The sequence below is a fragment of the Palaemon carinicauda genome, chromosome 41 (genome assembly GCF_036898095.1).
Source record: "Palaemon carinicauda isolate YSFRI2023 chromosome 41, ASM3689809v2, whole genome shotgun sequence".
Lineage (NCBI taxonomy): Eukaryota > Metazoa > Arthropoda > Malacostraca > Decapoda > Palaemonidae > Palaemon > Palaemon carinicauda.
Genome location: NC_090765.1, coordinates 4,760,726 through 4,783,225, shown reverse-complemented (window position 1 = coordinate 4,783,225; position 22,500 = coordinate 4,760,726). Strand labels below are relative to the sequence as shown.

At 35.2% G+C, this 22,500-nt stretch overlaps 1 protein-coding gene across 1 annotated transcript in view; it reads right to left on the bottom strand.

The window, feature by feature from the left end:
• The window catches only part of LOC137632335 (leukocyte antigen CD37-like), a 457,406-nt gene that overhangs the window by 161,133 nt on the left and 273,773 nt on the right, over positions 1-22,500 (bottom strand). Inside the window, exon 3 of the mRNA XM_068364267.1 lies at positions 1-4,405. This exon is cut by the window's left edge and continues 105 nt beyond it. Within this exon, the coding sequence (XP_068220368.1) occupies positions 1,099-2,472 (1,374 nt within the window). The 5' untranslated portion in view covers positions 2,473-4,405 and the 3' untranslated portion in view covers positions 1-1,098. The remainder of the gene's footprint in view (positions 4,406-22,500) is intronic.

Here is a 22,500-nt window from a genome sequence, read left to right as displayed (position 1 = left end):
GTGATGAGGACCACACCAGATGGATGGTTGGGTAGTCGCAAGTAAACGACTAGTTGTAGCACATAATTCCTTGCATTGTTTTATACCAGTGGTTATTTTAACGTTTTCATTTCACTTTGTTTTATAATTCTGAACTTTACATTTCACTCTTTTCCCTACTCCCTCTTTTCTTTACTACATCGATACCATTGTGTATGCTATATCATCAGTCGTCTCGATTGTTTTCTTAACTCACTTGCTTTCTCCCCGACGCCAGGTGTGTGTGCCACTTGCATATATCATAAACCCGAAGTACTTAAACTGTATCTATATCAACTGTATATCTATTAACATTTCCACAAGTATCACAATAAGTATATCACATATTACTATATACATTAATTTTATTTATGTTCGGAATGAGTGAAGTTGTTTTGTCGCATTAGATACTTCGTGGCCATTGTGTAAGCAGAACGATTGTAGTTTTAGTTTTCATAACTTCCTCTTATTGTTATTATTATTTTATTATTATCATTATTATTACTTTTTTTAGGAGGGACAGAAATGGGGCTCAGCTCCCCTCCTAGAAAGGCAATTATTAAGAAGGCTTTGGGAGGAAGCACAAAATTTCATCGTTTATTATTTTCAATTGTTTTTTCTATTGAGAACTTCATTAATCGTTCGCTTAAGGTCCAACGTGTCTCTTTTATGGTCCGAATTTTTCATGGTACTACATTACTTTGTCCGAACTTCACCACGACTTTACTTTCGATAAATACACAGCTATTTTTTGAACTACGCAAGTTACATAATATGTTTTGCTTAACATGTATTTTTTATTTTCCCTCATTCACTTCCGATTCTAATTTATACTTTACTCCCAGTGACCCTTTGCTTTCATCGTATGTCTTACATTTCCATATGTGGCTCTTCCATTCATCTCTTTCTCACGTTACTATTTTGCAACGACTTCTTCTTCTTCCTCTTCTTCTTTTTCTTCTTCTTCTTCATATCCCCATCATTGTCATCATCACTATCCCCGTGTATCGTTACCCCAGGGTCCTCGGGAAGGAGAGAGAGAAGTCTCGACTGCCTTCTATACATCGTCAGGGGCAGCCATCATATTTGCGTCTGGCGGATATGTCGTAGCTCTCGTAATTCTGTGACCTCGTTGTTGTTGCCGTTTGGTTTACGTTTGTCGGGTTGCGGGCGCCGAATGGGCGTATCTGTGATAAGGGCACAGTGAGAATTGGTGTCGGATTCGGCGCCGTCTGTGTGCCCCGATAGATGGTTAAGGCGTGGCTGTGTCAGGGGCGTAGCAGCCGGAGAGTCTTGATCCCCTTGGTTGTCTCCTCCTCCTCCTCCTCCGTCGTCGCCGCCTCTGCCCGTTCCGCCGTTTTCGCCGTCCCCTCCTCCCGTGCTCAGCAGGCCGCACTCGGCGGCTTTGTCCGGCGAGACGAGGCCCAGAGCTGCAGCCAGTTCTGGGTTGGGTGTGCAAGTCGTCTCTCCCTGCAGAACTTTGATCTTTTGGATCATTTCTTGAATTTCAAAGCGGAGGATTCCGACGAAGCAGAGCTTAATGAAGGCGATGACACAGAAACCCAAAATCATTAGGGTTTCTGTCGAGTTCAGGAGCCATTTCTCTAGATATGGGTGGCATCCATGTTCGTAAAATACAGTCGCCTCGGAGGAATAGGAGCCCCTGCTTCCGAGACATGTGAGGTTTCTCTCATGCTTTCCTCTGACACCTGGGAGGGTACCGTGGCGATTATGACTGCTGGAGGACGACGAATTGCTTGTTGACCCGCTGTTCGAGCCCTTGTCCTCGTCAGGAGAAGGGTAGTCAGGAACGTGACGCGCTTGCTGGTCGGCTTGGTAAGGGGTCATCCTTCGGGGGTCGGAAGGGCTGTTTTTGCGACCTTCGTTGTCGGGACTTGTGCAACAGGAAGGGGGTAACTTGAGTGTGTTCGTTGAACGGAAGTTTTGCTCTCTTATGTCCCACCACGTGGTGTTGTAATCTCGAGGTGTGACTACCCCACAGCACTTGGAAGTTCTCTGCAAGGTGTCCCAGGCGTCTGTGATGTCTGAATCCTTCCCGTATTTGTTGTGTAGGGTAGCCCTTGCATACGGCCTCAAACCGTCCGTTAGGTGTGAGAAGCGGTAGAGCCATACTAAGCCCACGACGACATCTCCTAGCAGGAGAAACAATAAGAGAAGCCAATAGATATTGAGCAGTTTTTGCGAGAGTCTTAGGGCACCCATGCATCCTAAGGCTTGCAAAATGCCCGCTTGCAGCAGGAGTGCCACGTAGCCATAGAGCAATGTTGGGTGGTAGGCGGGCGGTGCCGGGACGAGAGAAAAGTAAGGATGCGACACCACCCCTGCGGCCACCCCCATGAACACGAAGACGGACACCAGCAGGACGGCATTGCACGTGTAGATCCACAGTCGGTAGTAACGCATCGCCTTTCGTAGGAACATTACCGCGGCCATGCGAGGCAGCGGCCAGAAGCTGGCTGCTCACTCCTACAGGAGGAGGCAGCAGCACCAGCAGCGGCGGCTCTGGCCCTGGCAGGAGCCACAGTCGCACTCTTAGCTTCTACCGCCTCCTCCTCCTTCTACTTCTACCGCAGAATTTTCTAGCCGTAGATTTGACTGGTGCGAGGGTTTGTCCTGCAGTGTGGCACGTCTCGTAAAATGGTCAAATTCTTGTTAGATTTAGGTGGATCGATAGTATTGTAGTATGTCCTGTCACTCGGAATGAGACCAGGGAAGAAAGGTCTCGAGGGGAGAAACTTCGGGTTATGCTACCCCGTCTGTCGCGTATGGCCCAAGGGCAAGAACTGATGGCACAAGGGCTCTACTAGCACCAGCGAGCTGTGATGATTGTAGAGACGGGGTATTGGTGGTGGGTGTGGTAGAGTAGTGGGCGGCGATATGTACCCTCTTTTAGCTCTCAGCCCCTATTTCATATGTACCCCGTTTGTGGGCATCAGTCCCACTTTGATGCTTGTTGGAGAAATTTCTATATATTTGGCTACTACACCGAAAGAGAAAAATAGCAAATGAGTGATAAGATGATGTTGGGGAGAGTGGGAGAGGGGAAGAAGGAGAGTTTGAGTGATTGGGAAAGAAAAAAAGGGGAAGAGGAAGAGAGAGGGAAAAGAAAGGGAGGAAGACGCAGTGACAGGAAAATGAGTCCAACCACCTGTCAAAAATATGGAGTATTTATTTGTTTCTTTGTTGGCTGCTAAGCCAGCTTCTTCTTGTCGCGAGTTTCACCCCCGCCTCCCCATCAGTAGCGACGTGCCCTTCTCCATTGTCATCCTCCTCCTACCTTTTAGGAAAATTACCACTGCGATTGCGGGACCGCATAACTAACACACGCTCTCTGGTGGACGATGACAACACTGATAGTTGACGATGATGGTCTACGGTATTGGAAGAAAAGGTCAGCACTCATTCATGTCCATCGCATCTCTTACGATGAGGTATGCTCATAAGTAGTGGCCCTCGAGTTTTTCCATCACTCTCACGGTCACCTTTTTTAGTTCATGAGTCAGAGGGTGACTCTTTTTATTCTGAACTGATTACTTTTCAGTTTTTTATGTTCGGCAATGTTAAACGTGTATATCTGAGATAATAAATTTCTTTAACAATCAACTTTGTCTATTTCTTCTATCATCGGATTTTGAGATATACGTTTAGAGCAATAATAAAAGGTTATGGCATAGAGGACATGTCCTGAATATTCTTAGAACGTCGTTAATATATGTCTTAGCAACGGCGATTATTTCCCTAAGTGATTAATTGACAAAGCACCGTCTTGTTGACACTTTCAATTCAATTTATACACGCTGGGAACCGTAAGCTACGTTCCTGTCATACCAGAGTCTCTTTTGGCACCGTCATTGCTCGCTTTGGCACCCTTAACTGCCCTTCGTTAAGCACCGTAGTTTTTTTTTTTAATTATCCCCAGCTTGGGTATTCGTTTTTCATTTCATTTTATTTTTTTTTATGTTTTTATCTTATACTTTGTCGTGATCTATTTTCTTTTACAGCCACTCTATATTTAATCACTGTCTTGTTATGGTTCCATGTCTTAATCATTAATTTTAAATAGAAAAGTTGATTTAAATTTAATTCCAAAGTCCAGCACTCATATATGTATATGTAAGTAGTTCTTACACAATAAAAACATATATTTTATAGTTATTACCATTTCTTTTGCACTATTTAGTTAAATTTTCCATTATTACTTATACTGATGTAACGTTTAGTATGTAATGTTTCAGCAAAAATGAATAGTAGTACGCTTTATATACACTTTATTGCCCATTTCTTGAGATGTAAAATATTGACTTTAGAATTTCTCTCTCGGGCACTGGGTCCACAATTTCTACTTGAAGTGGCGCTTCAGTCGCATCTGGAATAGACAAGAAAATAGAGTTTAAGTAATATACCATTAATAAGGAAATTATAAAATAATATGTTACTCTATGCTATTGTTTGCCAACGTTAAATTCACTACTAATGTTAATGTCTCAGCATGATAAATACGCACACACATACACACGCGCACACACACACGCGCACACACGCACACACACACACACACACATATATATATATATATATATATATATATATATATATATATATATATATATATATATATATATATATGTGTGTGTGTGTGTGTGTGTGTGTGTGTGTGCGTGCGTGCTTTACTCCAATGGCTTTTGCACGGTTATTGGCTCGACCATGGTTTGCCACTAACAAGTGGATCCCTCTAAAAGTGGTTTTGGAGTTAAAGATGGTATTCGACTAACAACATTCTATATGAGGACATTAACGCTCTTCCCTTATGGAGTCGATGGTTCAAGAGAGGAAAAAGATGTGTGGTGAACAAAATTAATTCTATATATGAACAGGTATCTTACGAAAAACTGTCTTAAACATATGTATTTTTCTTTCAAGAAGGAAGATGAAGGAAATACATCAGTCAGGTAATTTTTAGGCGTTTAATGTTTACGTGTATGCTTCATGTCCTCTAGCATTAATGTTATTGTCAGTTTGTAGATCATTTATTTTCTAGTTTAATGTATCTGTAGGCTACATACCTGCTTACAGAAATGATTTCATCAATGTATTTAAAATTGATTTTATAGTTGAATTATCTACAGGCACATATCCTTGAATTAATGTTTATATTCGTGTGTTGATATTTGTTTTTCTTCAAGAATTTTCCTGTCTCGTTCAATACCATACTAAAGTCTGCATGGTCAAATGGTTAGTTGGCTACTTGTAGGAGGATTGACTAAAGTACTGTATATTATTATTATTATTATTATTATTATTATTATTATTATTATTATTATTATTTTTTTTTTTTTATTACTATTATTTTTATTATAATTATTATTATTTTATTATCATTATTATTATTTATTATTATTTGTTTATCATTATTATCTATTATTATTTTATTGTCTATTATTATCATTATTTATTATTATTATTATTATTATTATTATTATTATTATTATTATTATTATTTATTAATATTTATTATTACTTTTATTTATTATTATTATCATTCATTTTTATTATGATTTATTATTATTATCATTGATTATTATTAGCTAAATTAACACCCTGGATGGAAAAGCAGGATGGTATAAGTCCAAGGGTTCCAACAGGGATAAAAGAACCCAGTGATGAAGGGAAATGAGGAAATAAAATACTCGAGAAGTAATGAACAATTGAAATTGAATATTTTAAGAACAGTAACAGCATTATAACAGATGCTTCATGAATAAACTATGGAAAGAGACTTATGACAGCCTGTTCAACACGAGCACATTTGCTGGAAGTTTGAACTTTTGAAGTTCCTCCGATTCAACTGCCAGATTAGGAAGATCATTTCCAGCTGGAATAAAACTTCTCGAATACTGTGTAGTATTGAGACTCGTGATGGGAATGCCTGACTATTAGGATTAACTGCATGTCTAGTATTACGAACAGGATGGTACCGTCCGGGAAGACAAAGTTGGCCACAGTGTAGTTCTCATGTTCCTCTGTTTGAGGGTACTTCTAAAGAATATATCTATATTGCTTTATTTTTTTTATTCATTATGTTTACTTTTGATTTTAGTTTCATTTACGAATTTGGTTTTTATGAAAAATTTTAATCCTTTTTATTGCATTATTATTAGTTCTTCGTACATGAATTCTCTTCGTGAATATACTATATATATATATTATATATATATATATATATATATATATATATATATATATATATATATATATATCTAATATTAATCCTTTATTTTTATTGCATTATTATTAGCTCTTCGTACATGAATTCTCTTCATGAATATAGAGTATATATATATATATATATATATATGTGTGTGTGTGTGTGTGTGTGTGTGTGTGTGTGTGTGTGTATTTATGTGTGTGTGCGTGTTTGTGTGTCTATGTATATATGTAAATAAATACACACACATATATACACACAAACACACATACATATATATATATATATATATATATATATATATATATATATATACGTAAATTACAATATGTGTATTTAGGTTTGTATATGTATTTTTGTAGTTTATTCTTGAAGTGCAATTTAATTTCCTTTTAACTTGTTATAAGAAAGTAATATTTGTAATAATATTAATGATAATGTTAATTATGATGATAACACTCAGCTATTACTGCAACAATGACATCAATCAGTACTGCTACTACTATTACTACTACTGATAATAATGATAACAATAATATTGAGAGTAATACTAGTAATAATAATAATTATGAATATAATAATATCCGAAGAGCAACTTATAACGGTATAGTTTCGAAGCAGCATACACTCTACGGACTATAGACTCCATGTTTAGAATTAACGAAATTTAATGAGGCCAGCCTCATCCACCAGACTTCCAGGTGAAGGCTAGATCTATGACGTTTTATTGTTTTACTGTCATCACTCTATGGGTAATATTTGTAAAAGTAGTTCAAATTTTCCGCTATTTATTATATTTTCGCGTTAGTTCCTATGTTTGTTATTTCAGATTTTTTTGTTTTGTTGCTTTAATGGAAATGGTCTGTTGATGTAATAATGTGAGAACTATTTCTATGGATTCGTAAACTATTTTTACGATAGCTGTAGATGAGGTCATTAGAAGTGACATTTTAGAAAAAGTTCATGAGGATCCTACCTTCCAGCAGGGTCAGGATGTTGATAGTATTGTTATTTCTTAAAAACAAACGATTACACATGAGTAGAATAATCTAGAGGAAATTGAATAAGAAATTATCTACTAGTTACGTTTAGTCTAATATTTTTACGATTGTCCGAATCTTCGTTGCCCACTTTTTTTCTTTAAAATGCTTCCATTTGGCATCTTCAATTGTTCTGTGTTACATTATTATGGTCTAGAATAATTTATGATTTTTTTGTTGATCGACCAGTCTTTTTTTTATTAGTAATTTTATCATTTTCTAAGTTTTTCGTGTTCGCTTTTTAACTCGAATATTAACTGTTGAGTATAATAATAGGTATATAATTTTAGGTTTTACATTGACCATCTCTTTTTTTACATAAGTAAAATTGCACCTATACACAAATATATCAATGATAACTCCAGACGTAAAAAAACCAACAGGTACAGTAACATCTTTCGCAAGAGAACATTTTGGGGAACTTTGGGTTAGCCTCCAGTTAAGCGTGGCACCAGATCATGGCTTCCTTATTGTGATAACGGACTACTGATGTGTTAGGATTAGAAGAATGTGTTTATGTTTGAAGAGAAAATATTGTCTCATGCTGGTCCGAGTACTGGATAAAAAAAGCAGTGTCTGGTTGCTAAGCTAATGCCATTCTATTGCCAAAAGGATGAATAAATGAGAATCGCTGCCACAACTTGCAAACGACATAGGGATCTTATGAGGTCTGAAAGCCTTGGGAGTGAGCTTTCACGTTTATCTTGCCGAGTAAGGGATCACACCCCCCCCCCCCCCCCCGATGAAAATCACTTAACCTGTGGCGCATTAAATAATAATAATAATAAAAGACATTTAGTAGGGAGTAGGTTTTCCATGGCACCGGGCACCAGTTGAAATACTACGCAAATAGTACTACATTCAATCCCTCTCTGGTTACGACTCATATTTCATTTGCCTACACATACACTGAATAATCCAGCCTATTCTTTACACAGGACGATGACCGAAAAATTATCCATCACCCAAGGAGTTAACTACTGCAGTGTAATTGTTCAGTTTCTACTTTCCACTTGGTAAGGGTAGAAGAGACTCTTTATCGATGGTAAACAGCTCTTCTAGGTGAAGGACACTCAAAAATCAAACCGTTATTCTCTACTAGTCTTGGGTAGTGCCATGGCTTCTATATCATGGTTCACTATTCCAGCTGTCTCCTTTTTTTCCTTTCCTCAGTGGGTTATTTTCCTAGTTGGAGCTCTTGGGTTTATAACATACTACTTTTCCGATTAGGGTTGTAGCTTAGCAATAATGATAATACTTTCCTTTTATTTTAGATGTGAAGTTTTGGAAGGGTGCGGGTGGTGTTGGTCTTCTACAGTCATTTTACTCTATATACAGTATACGATATGTATGAGTACGTACCAAGTTCAACAAGCTGACTAAGCATTATGAGGAAGCACTATGTTTTCTGGTCTTTATTGCCAACAGTCATGTTAGGCATTACACTCTAGGTTCCAATGAACCTTTAATTATATATTGTTTTTTATTTATTTATTTATTTTTATATTATTTTCATAGTATTTAATTTTTTTAATCCAGTCATATGTTATATCTTAAGTTGACGATAATTAACTGTTTCTATATTATTTTTCGCCTAGTAAGAATTGGTGTACATATCTGTCCTATTTTCGATTTTTTCTTGTCTTAGAAATAGATACAGATTAAAGCAACTAAAATCCTACGAATCAAGGCTCTTCTACGAAAGGTGGTAAAGTTATTGTTCTTGTGTTGGACCGTGAATCTTGATAGAAGAAGGGAAGGTGAATGGTTAACTCCATCTGTGTAAATAAAACGAAAAATCTCTCCTGAAACTTCCAGCAGAGATAATGAGGCCTCTGAGAGAGGCAGTCGATCACGGCGAGGCCTGGAGAAAGTATCATGTTATTTTAAGAGTCGTAAAAAGAATCTTTAAAGGACTATCCCTTGACCTTGGCCTAGTTACTTCCTACGAAGAAGCAGCTGTATGGGGAGGGACAACCGCTCCCCGCCCCTCTCCTTCTCTCTCAAATAGAGCTGTTGATTTTTACGATGCAGATTCAACAGTCAAGCGCCGGTTGTTCACTAAATCAATTCTTTATGACATCTGAGCTTTACATAGGATCAGAACGGGAGACGCATCCTTCAATCTTCGTCCTATTTTTGGTCTTTTACTTTTTTCCTGATTTATATATGTTTTCCAAATAGAAAATATTTGGCATTTAGTAAGTATGCTACATACTTATATTTTACTTTGTTCTTTGTTCTGGGTTATCAATCCTTTTTTCATTTCGAAATTTATTCATATATACAAACCATTCAACAGCATGTAACTTTTACATGCCTTTACGTAATGAACTACTTTATCCTGTTTTTAAGTAAGAAGGTAATTTTTTTCCACTTTTTCAGACATTTCTGACTTACTGTGGCATGCAAAGAAAAACTACTCTTTTTGTACATTATACTCCGTTTTTCAGTAAATGCTATTGCCTGCATTTTTTTTCAGTTTTAATTTTTTTTTATATTTAATGTTAATCAAGTTAGCCTCAACTGTAGTAAACATTTCATGGCAATTAAAGTTTTAAAAAGTCTTCAAGTTGAGCTATTTCTATTCCAGATTAAATTGGTTTCAAATTTTGAGTTAACTGATTTGTCATTTGTAAACATTTCTTGAAATGCTCAGTATGGCCTTTTGGAATTTTATGTGATATTGAGAAATTGACATTTCTCCAATTGTAGAGTTTGTTCATGCACGCGTGCTTGTGTATGCGTATATGTGTTTATCTGTGTCATGTTCTGAAGTTTTCTTCTTCCAGTTGTTCTCTTTCTTCCAAAATCTTTTGTCAGCGTTTGCTTTAGATAATGACACGAATTTACTCGTTCGGCAGATATGTTTAAAGGATATATGACGAAATCTGTGCTTCAGCATTCTTGAATTAAAAGGCTTATGTATTCTTCTATTTTTTGTATTGGTGTATTATCTTTTTGTCAGAATGTTTAAGAAGTTTGTCCATGAGCGCAAACATCTTCTCTATACTTTCGTGGCCGACTTCTCTGTAATTTTAAGAATTACTACTATATCACTTAGCCTCGAAACTTGGCGGATATCCTTTTTATCACTAATTTATGGTAACAGTTTGGTATTCTTTACTTATTCCATGGTCTTTTTTATATTACATACTCTTTTATCATGTACAGCATTATATTTATCGATATAATAAAAGTGACGTTTGTAATAACTTGTAAGTCTGCCTACAGAATTATTCTCCGTGACCAAGAAAGGTTTGAATTGGTAATGAAAATTAGCCGGTGAAATTTGCCTTCCTCTTTAAAAATTTCGTTACCATGACTTCTTGCTTCTCTTCCACTCACTTTCGAGTGTACCCAATCGGATCTGCTGTTGCCATGGCCCAGTTGAAATATATTTGTTATAAGTGTGATTAAAGAAACTAAGAATCTATACGGTATTTTCCCCGGTGATCAGCTTGTGAAGACAAATCTTACAGATATGAAAATTCAAGGAAGTGGTCATTGTTTGCGTGCAAAAACGCGATTGTACTTCGATTCTCCTTTGTTTTAAGAAACTTAACCTGTAAATTGACCTTAGGACGATTGTACTTATCGACGTTTCTTTAAGAACTTCTTATTCAAAAACAGCCAACGACGACACTTTCTCTAAACTATAGAGAAGCTCAACAGATTATATATTTTTTTTTTCTCCAAAATCCGTGATTGTCATTTATCTTTCTTCAATTTCATGTGGTGTATGAAGTTCTTTTGATGTTAGACTTCTTATTTTTTCCTTAGATATATTTCTTGATGTTTATATCAAAATGCCAGGATTAATTTTTATGTGTTTTGTATGAATTTGAATAATTTACGTTATTTTGTACAGAGTGGAATTAGTTTTCAGGTTGTGTCAAACTATAACCGACTTGGAAAAGAAAATCACAAGAATGAATACATAAATCTACTCTGTTCTATTGATGTGTGAGAGAGCTCTGATTGAAATGAGGAAATTTTGCCTTTTCTACTTTTTGACCATTTCTTCTCTTAAATTTTTGTAGACATTTATTTATGATTTATTCTTCGAAGTTCGAAGGTTACTTTATTTGAAAATCTTCAGAGTCCTGCCATGTGATCCTATCAGTATCAGTAATTCAAATTATTTGAAACTCAGTACCCTGCAAGATGCATGCAGATTCGTCTCATTGTCGCCTTCGCTAAAATCGAAGATTTGGCGAAGAGTATGTGAACAACTTTACACAAAAACTACCGTACCACTTTTGACCAAACTTGGAAGTTATATTGGGTATGACTCAAGGATGAATCTTTAATATTTTGGATAAAGTACATCAAAGTAAAAATACGCAACAGTACTTTGAAAATAATAGCTAATATTTTTTTCTTTGTGATCAACATTACGCAAAAACTAATGAACCAATTTCAACGAAACTATGTAGACATGTGGGGTATGATCTAAGAACAAATCTATAAGGTTTTAAAGAAAATAGGTCGAAAGACAAAATAATATTGCTTGGCGTGAAGGCATGCTCTCTAATGAAGGCCCCTCAAGTGTTTTCTGTCATCGTTTCTGTTTTATGCTGAAAAGTTTTTCGCTTATCTGATGAAGTTAAAAGTCTCGGTTCCTTTGTTGAAAAATTCTTTCATTTTGTTGTTGTTTAATTGGTCTTGGTTGTGACTTGATTCATTTCCTGGTATTCAGTCTGTTTTTTACTATTATAGTTCTGAACATCATTGTTCCTTTCTGCCAATATTCTTCCATTTTTAGCAGTCATCCATTTCTGTCACCTATTTTTACTTGCTTATTTTTTCTCACAATTTACGCTTCCATTACTCTTCCTCATGTTAACCTGCTTTTTGGTCTTCTCTCCTTCCCATGAAATCATTTTTTATGTAATTCTTGTAATATATCTCACTTATTATTCGCACATCTATCTCACTTTCTCATTTGTTATCGTTCCACCTTTTATTCATCTTTATCATGGTTTTCATATCCTTTTTTAACTTTTCTTTTCCTGTTTCTTAATACTTTTTCTCATGTTTTGAGGATTCTAATCTTTTCACGGCACTTATTTTTCTTTTGTCTTTTCTGTTCAAAGGTTTATTTTCTATAGTATTTCCCTAATTTCACTATATCTTATATTTTCTAGTTTTACTCTAATTTCTTTGTCCATGTTTTTCTAAAGGTGTTCTTTTAATATTTAACGCGTGGGGTATTTTCAATTGCAACGTGTTTCTTAATTTAATCTTTTTCGATATCCCAATACCCTTTTTCGCTTTTATCTTAATTTTAATTATCTTTTGCTCGTCTTACTTCTTATCTTACTCTGTTTTCGTGAGACTTTTGGAGATGAAATTGAAAACAGTTCGATGTTATATTTACTCTTTCAGCTTATTACATTAGGAACCCATGTATAAACTTTTCAGTATGAACATTCCTTCATGTTATCAGAAACGATTATCTAAACACTCATTATCTCTCCCTCTCTCTCTCTCTCTCTCTCTCTCTCTCTCTCTCTCTCTCTCTCTCTCTCTCTCTCTCTCTCTCTCTCTCTCTCTCTCTCTCTCTCTCTCTCGTTACTGTAGACATCTATCGCCTTTTAACTTTAGTGACATAAGAATCTTAGGTTTTGATATTTTTGTTTTTGTTTTTGATGAAAACTTTGTTAGGGTAACTCATAGGAACATATTATAGAACACCCTTGGTGGTTTATTATAGGTCTCTTGCTTAATTCGTAGCAAGATAATCTTTAATTTAATCAAATTCATTTTCTCTCCATGCATCGTCAGTAATCTTTTTCATAATCAGTTTTTTATATTAATTCTTCGTAATATTTATTATTTTTTCACGTCCTCATTTTTCTCGTTCCTTTCCTCTATTAGTAATTCGTGTTTTTCTTCTTTTATCATTTAGTATTTCAATCTCTTAGGTATTTTGTTCGATTTCTTTTACACTTTTTCTACTTGTAATATACAAATTCTCTCATATATTGCATATTATTATTATTATTATTATTATTATTATTATTATTATTATTATTATTATTACTTGCTAAGCTACAGCCCTAGTTGGAAAAGCAGGATGCTATAAGCCCAGAGGCTCCAACAGAGAAAATAGCTCACTGAGGAAAGGAAACCAGGGAAAAAAATGTTTTAAGAACAGTAGCTAGATGAAAATGAATATCTCCAATATAAACTATAAAAACTTTAACAAAACCAAAGGAGGAGAAATAATATTGAACAGTGTGTTCCAAGATAGTGGAAGACCATGGTATAGAGGCTATGGCAGTATCCAAGACTAGAGAACAGTTGTTTGATTTTAGAGTGTCCTTCACCTAGAAGAGCTGCTTACCATAGCTGAAGAGTCTCTTCTACCCTTACCAAGAGGAAAGTAGCCACTGAACAATGACAGTGCAGTAGTTAACCCCTTGGGTGAAGAAGAATTGTTTGGTAATCTCAATGTTGTCAGGTGTATGAGGACATGAGAATATGTAAAGAATAGGCCAGGCTATTCAGTGTATGTGTAGGCAAAGGGAAAATGATCCGTAACCAGATCAAAGGACCCATAACTCTCTAGCGGTAGTATCTCAACGAGTGAGTGGAGCCTACCCTTCCTAATTTTCTTGTTTATTTTTTTTCACTTTTAATTTACAAATTTTCCCATTTTTTCATATATCGTATTTTCCTTCATATTTTTCATGTTTCCCAAATATCCTTTCTATAATGCTCCTGGTATTTTCCTCATTTCACGCTTTGTATATTTTCTTTTACAATTTCCTCACCTCTCTCTAACTTTCATATTTATACTTTGTTTCTTATTTACATTTAATGGGTATTTTTTCTCTGGTTCGTATCTCTCTCACATCTTCCTTGCATTTGTATTGGCCTCGATATTCTAAACCCGTTTTCTTGCCATCTTCCTTATTCTCCATTCCTCTTGTTTTTTTGTTTTTTTACCAGGAATTATTCAGGTTTATTCATCTTTTTATACACAAAAACCTCTCATTTTGAATGGTGTTGGTGGTGGCGGGGGTGGGTTGGTGGGAGCGTTCTCGTAGAAACGGTGCTAATGACTAGCAATCAATCTTTAGATTAATTAAAAGAGAGAGCTAATAAGAATGGCCATCTTTGGAAAATGAATGTGGGTTTAATACCAGGGGACCTGAGAGAATACAGTTGATTGATTGAGAGAGAGAGAGAGAGAGAGAGAGAGAGAGAGAGAGAGAGAGAGTTTTGGAAACTGTCATTAAAGTTGAATCAACTGAAGCCATTTTAATTTTTGTAATTCAGTCACTGCCAAACGCAGTGATAAGGTAATATTGATTCCAGTTTTGGCCACTTTCTATTACCCTATATCTTTAGGCTCTCGGAATCGATTAATGGACCTGCCTGGACAGATCAAACTCAATCATTCGTTTTAGAGCCACTAACTGGAAATCGAGGAGGTCTCGTAAATAAGAGGAGGGAAAAACGTAGGTTTAATTCTGCAGTTTGTCTTGATATATCCCGCCAGACCTCGAGAATAGAGGAACAGTCTCTCGTTGCAGGAAAAGAGCCCTTGTTTCAACAGCCTTTAAGGTTGAGGATGCCGTGACAATCCGTGCCCTGGGGCCTCATCAGTCGACGGTGTTTGAGCAAAGCTTCACTGACGGTTATGAGCCTTGGGGATATGGGTATGTGGCGGGAGGGCAGACAGGGGTTCAAAGGGAGACAGAACCTCCTTGGTGGCAGTCTCTGAGTGGATACGTGGGGTTTGTAGATGCGTTTGTGGTTATCTGTGAGGTTGGGAAACCTTTGATGTGAGACTGAGGTTGTCAAATTGTCGAGTCTTTCAGTCAGAAAAAATCAGTGTTGATAAAGGCTATTTATCATGACTGGTTTATTATTTTAGGAGCCATATTCGATTCTTATTTATTTATTACATTCATGCAGTGTATATATTGCTTTCATTTTTACTCACCTGTAATGGAAAGGATTCACAAGGACTACTTTATTAGATTTTCATATAATTCCACAATTGTTTTAATTGTTTACGTAATTATTTGTTTATTTTTCGTATTTTAAGTTAAAAGAACTTTCAAAGCCCTCCTCTCTCTCTCTCTCTCTCTCTCTCTCTCTCTCTCTCTCTCTCACGGTGAACTGATATGAGCACGTTCTGTTGAGTCTATTGTGTTTCTGTTGACCTAATCCATGTGAGTTAGATACCGGATGGTCAGTAGACTGTACTGAATTGTTGGTATGAGAGAGAGAGAGAGAGAGAGAGAGAGAGAGAGAGAGAGAGAGAGATTAGCACAAGATGAGAACAATTCGTGTTTTCTTCAGAAAATGTTCTTAAGATTATAATGTTATTCATTCATAAATAAATGGTTGTATTAGTAGTTAAGAAACGTAAATAAGCAAAGTAAATCTGGCGAAGAGTCAATATGTTATGCAAGGCCATTAGAAATACTATTTGTTGTTCATGACTTTTTCGGTGTTATTTGAATTACTTAAAATTTTGGATTAAATATCGTGTTCAATTAGAATTACATAGTCCATGTTAGCACACGAAATAAAACGCTAGTCTGTTTGTAGAATTAAAACCTTTGAAGTAATTAAGAATAAGGATTTTAATCAATGAATATTATGACAATAAAAAGACAACAAAATGGTAGAAAGGAACGGAGTAGAATTAGAAGGATAGACTATTGGTGTAGCAAAAGACCTAAAAGATACTGCAACGTGAGAGGGTGTTACCACTTAAAAAACAAAGGGAAATGTCCATGACAAATGAAAATACTTAAAACCCAACGCTTAATATTTTTGTAGTATTTTCATATTGCTGTTTTATGCATTTGTAGTCTCTCTCTCTCTCTCTCTCTCTCTCTCTCTCTCTCTCTCCTCTCCTTCCTATAGTTTCCTAGCTAATAGTTTACCGATTAAGACGTCTGCCCTAATGTGTATAATGTATGTCATGATTATCATCTGCTATGCCTATTGACGCTAAAGGCCTCGGTTAGATTTTGTGAGTCGTCTCAATCTTGAGCCTTTAGATCAATACTTCTCCACTCATCATCTCCGACTTCCCGCTTCATAATCCTCAACTTTGTAGGCCTGGGTCTTCCAACCCTTCTAGTGCCTTGTGGAGCCCAGTTGAAAGTTTGGTGAACTGATTTCTCTTGAAGATTGTGAAGAGCATGCCCAAACCATCTCCATCTACCCTTCACCTTGATCTCGTCCACATATGGCACTCGAGTAATATCTCTTATAGTGGTGTTTATTGAATCATGGGAGGAATTGCAAAAGTTGACTGATGATTTGAAAAGAGAAAGCAGAAATATAGAACTGAAAATTAATATGAGTAAAGCTAAGTCAATGTTCAATTAATGAATGCATGATTTGAAGTTCTCTAGTATTCTGACATCGAGGGTCATTGACACCGATCTCGTTTATTATAGATAAGACTAAAAGAATATTCAATTGAAACCAGAAAAGTAAATATGTTATAAAAGTTAAATAGCATTCAGAAGACCTGCTTCTGAAATAAATTTAAAAATGCCACTAGCATTGTACGACACATCATGTCCAAGGATCCTGGCAGGGATGAACCTTCCATACTCTCCTCAAGCCTCAAACAGATATCTGTGTTTTCTGTGCTATATGTGGGACATTCAGTCAACAAATGCCTCACTGTCAAGGGTATCTAACAGTTGTCGCAATATGGTTGATGTTGGTCAGCCAACAGAAACTCATGTGTCATCGGAGTGAGACCAATGCGGAGTCGACAAAGAATAGTCTCCCACTCTCAGGGCATCATGTTATACCTCCAAGGGGATATAACATTCGCTATTTCTCACATCTTATTTTCAGTTAAACTATCCCAATGTTGTTGCCAATTATTATAGATAATATTTTTAATTGCTGGTAAAAAATCTTTACAGAGAATGGGATACCTTCTTGGTAGCAACTCTGCTGCAACATTCTTTGCCAGTGAATCTAAAATGCAGATAGACAACAAATATGAGTTATGTTCGATCCTCTAGAGACTGTTAATGAATATACGTACTTAGGACAGACAGTAAACATTTCCCCAATACACGAGACCGAAATTAAAAAAAGGATAAGCATGGGATGGTGAGCATTTGTTAAGTAAAATGTGATTATGAAAAGTAAAATGCCACTTTCTCTAAAATGAAAAGTATTTAATCAAATTATCCTACCAGTATTAACTTATGTATCAGAAACTTTGAGCCTTACTAAATCCTTAGAATATAAGCTAGTTACAACTCCAAGAGCTATGGAAAGAATAATAATGGGAATAACACTAGGTGACAGGAAAAGAGGAACATGGATGCGAGATCAAACTAAAGTAGAGGATATTCTAACAACACGTAAGATAAAGAAATGGACCTGGACATGACATTAAGAGTAACAGAATGGGTCCCTCGAGATTGTAAAAGAAGCAGGGGAAGGAAGAGAAGACGATTTATTGACGAATTAAGAAATTTGCGGGTGTGGATTGTCACAGAAAGCCATGAACAAACGCGAGTGGAAGGACATGTCTGAAGCTTTTGATCTGCAGTGGACTATTAACGGCTGATATATATATATATATATATATATATATATATATATATAGACAAATACTTGCTCTTTATCATATAGGCGTTTGTTTGCATTAATACTTCTATTTTTGCAGAAGGACTGGCAGTTATAATGAACGATTCTTTAAAGGAAACGAAATCGAAATTGAGAGAGAGAGAGAGAGAGAGAGAGAGAGAGAGAGAGAGAGAGAGAGAGAGAGAGAGAGAGAGAGAGAGTGTGTCTCGTTGGCCTTATCGCCACCTTCATCCTTTGAACCCATAACCATCCAATAACTCCCCTGGGGGATTCACCTCTGGAAAAGTTTTCCCGGAAGTTTGAGAGTAGAAATGGAAAGGACTCCTCTCTATCTCTTTCTATCCCTTTTCTGGGCCCATCCGTCGCTCACATTTCTTTCGGCTTGGTAATTTCCCCCTTCCCCTCCCCTTCTCTCTCTCTCTCTCTCTCTCTCTCTCTCTCTCTCTCTCTCTCTCTCTCTCTCTCTCGTAAGCCGTATGTTTGTCTGTCCGTTTGCTTCGACAATATATTTTCAAAAGTCTGGTATTCCGTGAAGGGCTCCGGTTGTTTTAGGCTATCCGTATAAATTCGAAATATTTAAAAGATAAATAAAGTTTCCATATTTTTTTCCAGGAAAATATGAGTCTTTGAAAATATTCCTTGAGTATATGCTAATGCACGATGCTTAGAAAAATTAATTTTTGTTGAGGGTTCTCGGTTATGCATATTTCCCAGCATGCCTTGCGGGAGACTGTCCCTTTTCCTCATTTGCATCGCTTTTGGTCTCACATTTTCATCCGTTCCAACTTCTTCAACTTCATCCAATTTTTACTTCGCTCCCAAGATGAAATCCTTCTAGTGATTCCTCGGAGATTTTGAAACCATTATTGAGTAGTCTTGTTTAAGTACCCTATAATAACGGGTAGTTCAATTATATTGTTATTCTTTATTTGCAAGATATTTCATCTTCACCTTATAGTTAGCCCTATATATTGTTAAGTAGCAAACAACATAAAAAACTGCTGTATATGAAAAAATGCTTGCAGTAAAGCAATATTGCTAGCAAAATATTCTTTACGAATTGTATTTTTTCTATATAAAAAAAAATCCAGTAATTTGACCACGAAGTCACCAATTTATGCGCGGAATTGCAATATATTGCTATTTTATTGCAATATCGCAGTATTGCAAGCACGATTTTTTTTTTCTTTTTTTTTCAGTGTATTGTTTTTTATATACTTTGCAGATCTTACCTATCCATTTATGATTAACCATTCAGATTCTAATAGTACGATATCTTACAGAAATCGTGGCTCATATGTTTCCATTTTTTTTGGATTCCAGTTTGCCATATAAGGATATAGCAGTAATTTACTAGATGTCCTTAAATCTGAAAACTTGCATTGGATCTGAAACCTTCCAACAGTAACAGTGGTTTTATGTCAAAGATTCGTTATCATATACGGTTAAATCATTCTTTTCTCACTGATGGGATCTCTGATAATCATTTGGACATTTTACTTGCCGTATCGGACTCTCTAAGGTTTAATACTAGTTTTAGAAAACATTCGTAATTTTATAAATCAAAGTTGTAATTTCTTCATTCAATCTTTAATTTTATGCAGACTTAGGAGACATTGAAGGGACGACTTCCCTTGCAAGATTCCATCGTCCAATTTTTTGTATCCCTTCTAAGAGGACTCGGTATGGGAGTCAATATTTCAATACCGAACTTGCTCGTTTCATTTTGTTTTATGATCGTTAGATGTAATTGGTATTTTCCTCATTAAATAATTTACTATTACCTTATTTTTCATGTACTTTTATGCTTAAATACTCTAACATGGTTCATATTTTAAATGTTTAAAGATATTTAAATAGTGGTAACGCGTTCGTCTTAGCATTCGCTATTTTAAGCTGATTACCAGGGAGGTTAGTGCTGTGTTTGGGCACGGCAGTGTGGTATTGAACTTGCCCGGCTGACGTTCTGGTGCTCATCTCTTTGTATGATACTGGAAGTAAATCAGACCTCTACCTTTACCCGTGTGTATCACTTCTTTTAATTTAATTTCATTATCAATGAAACATATCAATGTTCTGATAAATTTCAATGTTATTATTATTATTATTATTATTATTAGCTAAGCTACAACTTTAGTTGGAAAAGCAAGATGCTATAATCCCAAGGGCTCCAACAGGGAAAATTAGCCCAGTGAGACAAGGGAATAAGGAAATAAATAAACAATATAAAAATAATGAAAAATTGAAATAAAATATTTTAAAATAACATTAAAACAAATATTTGATATATAAGCTATAAAAGGACTTATGTAAGCCTGTTCACCATAAAAATATTTGCTGCGAGTTTGAACTTTTGAAGTTCTACTGATTCAACTACCCGATTAGGAGATCATTCCACAACTTGGTCACAGCTGGAATAAAATTTCTAGAGTACTGTGTAGAATTGAGCCTCATGATGGAGACGGCCTGACTATTAGAATTAACTGCATAACAAGTATTACGAACTAGGTGGAACTGTCCAGGAAGATCTAAATGTAAAGGATGGTCAGATTTATAAAAAAATCTTAAGCAACATGCATAATAAACTAATTGGACGACGGTGCCAGGGATTAATATCTAGATCAGGAATTAGAAATTTGATAGACCGTAAGTTCCTTTCCAACAAATTAAGATGAAAATCAGCAGCTGAAGACCAGACAGAACAATTCTCGAAATAAGGTTTAATGAAAGAATTAATGGATTGATCACCGAAAACCTTGATAGACTTTCTCAATGAGCCAATTTTTTTCTGCAGTTAAAGAAGACACAGATCTAATGTGTTTTTCAAAAGTAAATTTGCTATGAAGAATCACAATTAAAATTTTAATTCATACAATGTTAAAAAAACATTATCACTACCAGATGTTTAGATATAATTCATGTTAATGTTGAGGTTTGTTATTTATTAACTCCTTTATCTGTTTGTAAAAGTTTTACAAAGTTTTCATGGGGTTTTCACACAATTTTATAAAAATAGTTATTAACTGTAGTATAAATTAGTTTCGATTTCCTCTATTCAGATGAAGCTATCTTCTTTGTATCAAGGGTGCTCTCCAATACATTGAAAAGATACTGATTATTTATTATTTAAGAAGGGCCTGAATTGAAATATCCATTCAATAAGGGTTTCCGAATATAGTTTGTTCCCATATATATATATATATATATATATATATATATATATATATATGTGTGTGTGTGTATATATATATAATATATATATATATATATATATATATATATATATACATATATACACACACACACACACATATATATATATATATATATATATATATATATATATATATATATATATATATATATATAATGTCATTGTTATTTGACGGGAATAAAATATCACAATACCGTAAGTATGTTTTACATTAGGTAATACTGCTAGTTCAAGTTTAGAAAATTATGCCAATTGCTGTTTACATGTAATTAAGAAATTCTTCAAAACTGTTCGAAATTTTGTTTTTTCTCGTAATAAATGTCCGTCTAGATTTTTTTTTATTAACTATAAAGAATGTTCCTTTTTTACACAGCCATGTGTTTTTGTATAATTCCTCTGTATACAGTACATGTCTGACCATAGATATAATCCAAATTTGAATATAACTTAAAAATATCTTTGGAGTATCTGAACAGTAATTAATAATGCGTTATTAGTTGGTCTTCGGAATTAATTATTAATCAGAATAGTTATTCTTAATTAAATTATGTTGTGGGAGTAATTGGAATAGTAACAAGTAATTTTGATTAATAAGGAAGGAAATACCCACAAAGATTTTGAAATAATCAAAAGTAGAAGTGGTGCTGCTAAGTAAAACAAGGTCAATTGAAATGAGGTATTAGGACAACATGTTTCCCCACCGCCATCACCATTTGCACAACTCATTGTAAATTCACCACACCGACAGGCAACGAGATCTTTGCGTTAACTTTGCAACACTTTAATCTTGGCTTTATCTCGTGAAACGAGTAAGCGGTCCCATCTGGAGTAAGAGGCGCATTATTCTGTCCTCAGCTGTGGCCGTGTCTCCATGCTGCAGTGATAATGCCCCAGCATTACCTCTACAAGTATCTCATCAAATAAACCTTAACATCTCATTCGTTTGATTGGGAAGGCTGTGTTTGGAATTCACTGAAAATATATTTAGAACTTTCACTCTGTCTCATGTCAGGACACACACACATACACATACACATACACATACACACACACAATGTATTTCAGCCTGTAGCTGCACCTCATATCTTGCTTAAAAATTATGTACTTCATATTGTAAATGCTTGTATGGAATTAATCTTTCGGATATATGCTATCATTCACATGTACGTACAATTATTGTATGTGAATATGCGTATATGCTGTGATGTTACTTGACTGTGTTTTTTATATCCATTGATTTGTAAATCATGTGCACACACACACACACATATATATATATGTATATATATATATATTTATATATATATATATATATATATATATATATATATATCTATATCTATAAGTATATATATATATATATATATATATATATATATATATATATATATATATATATATAT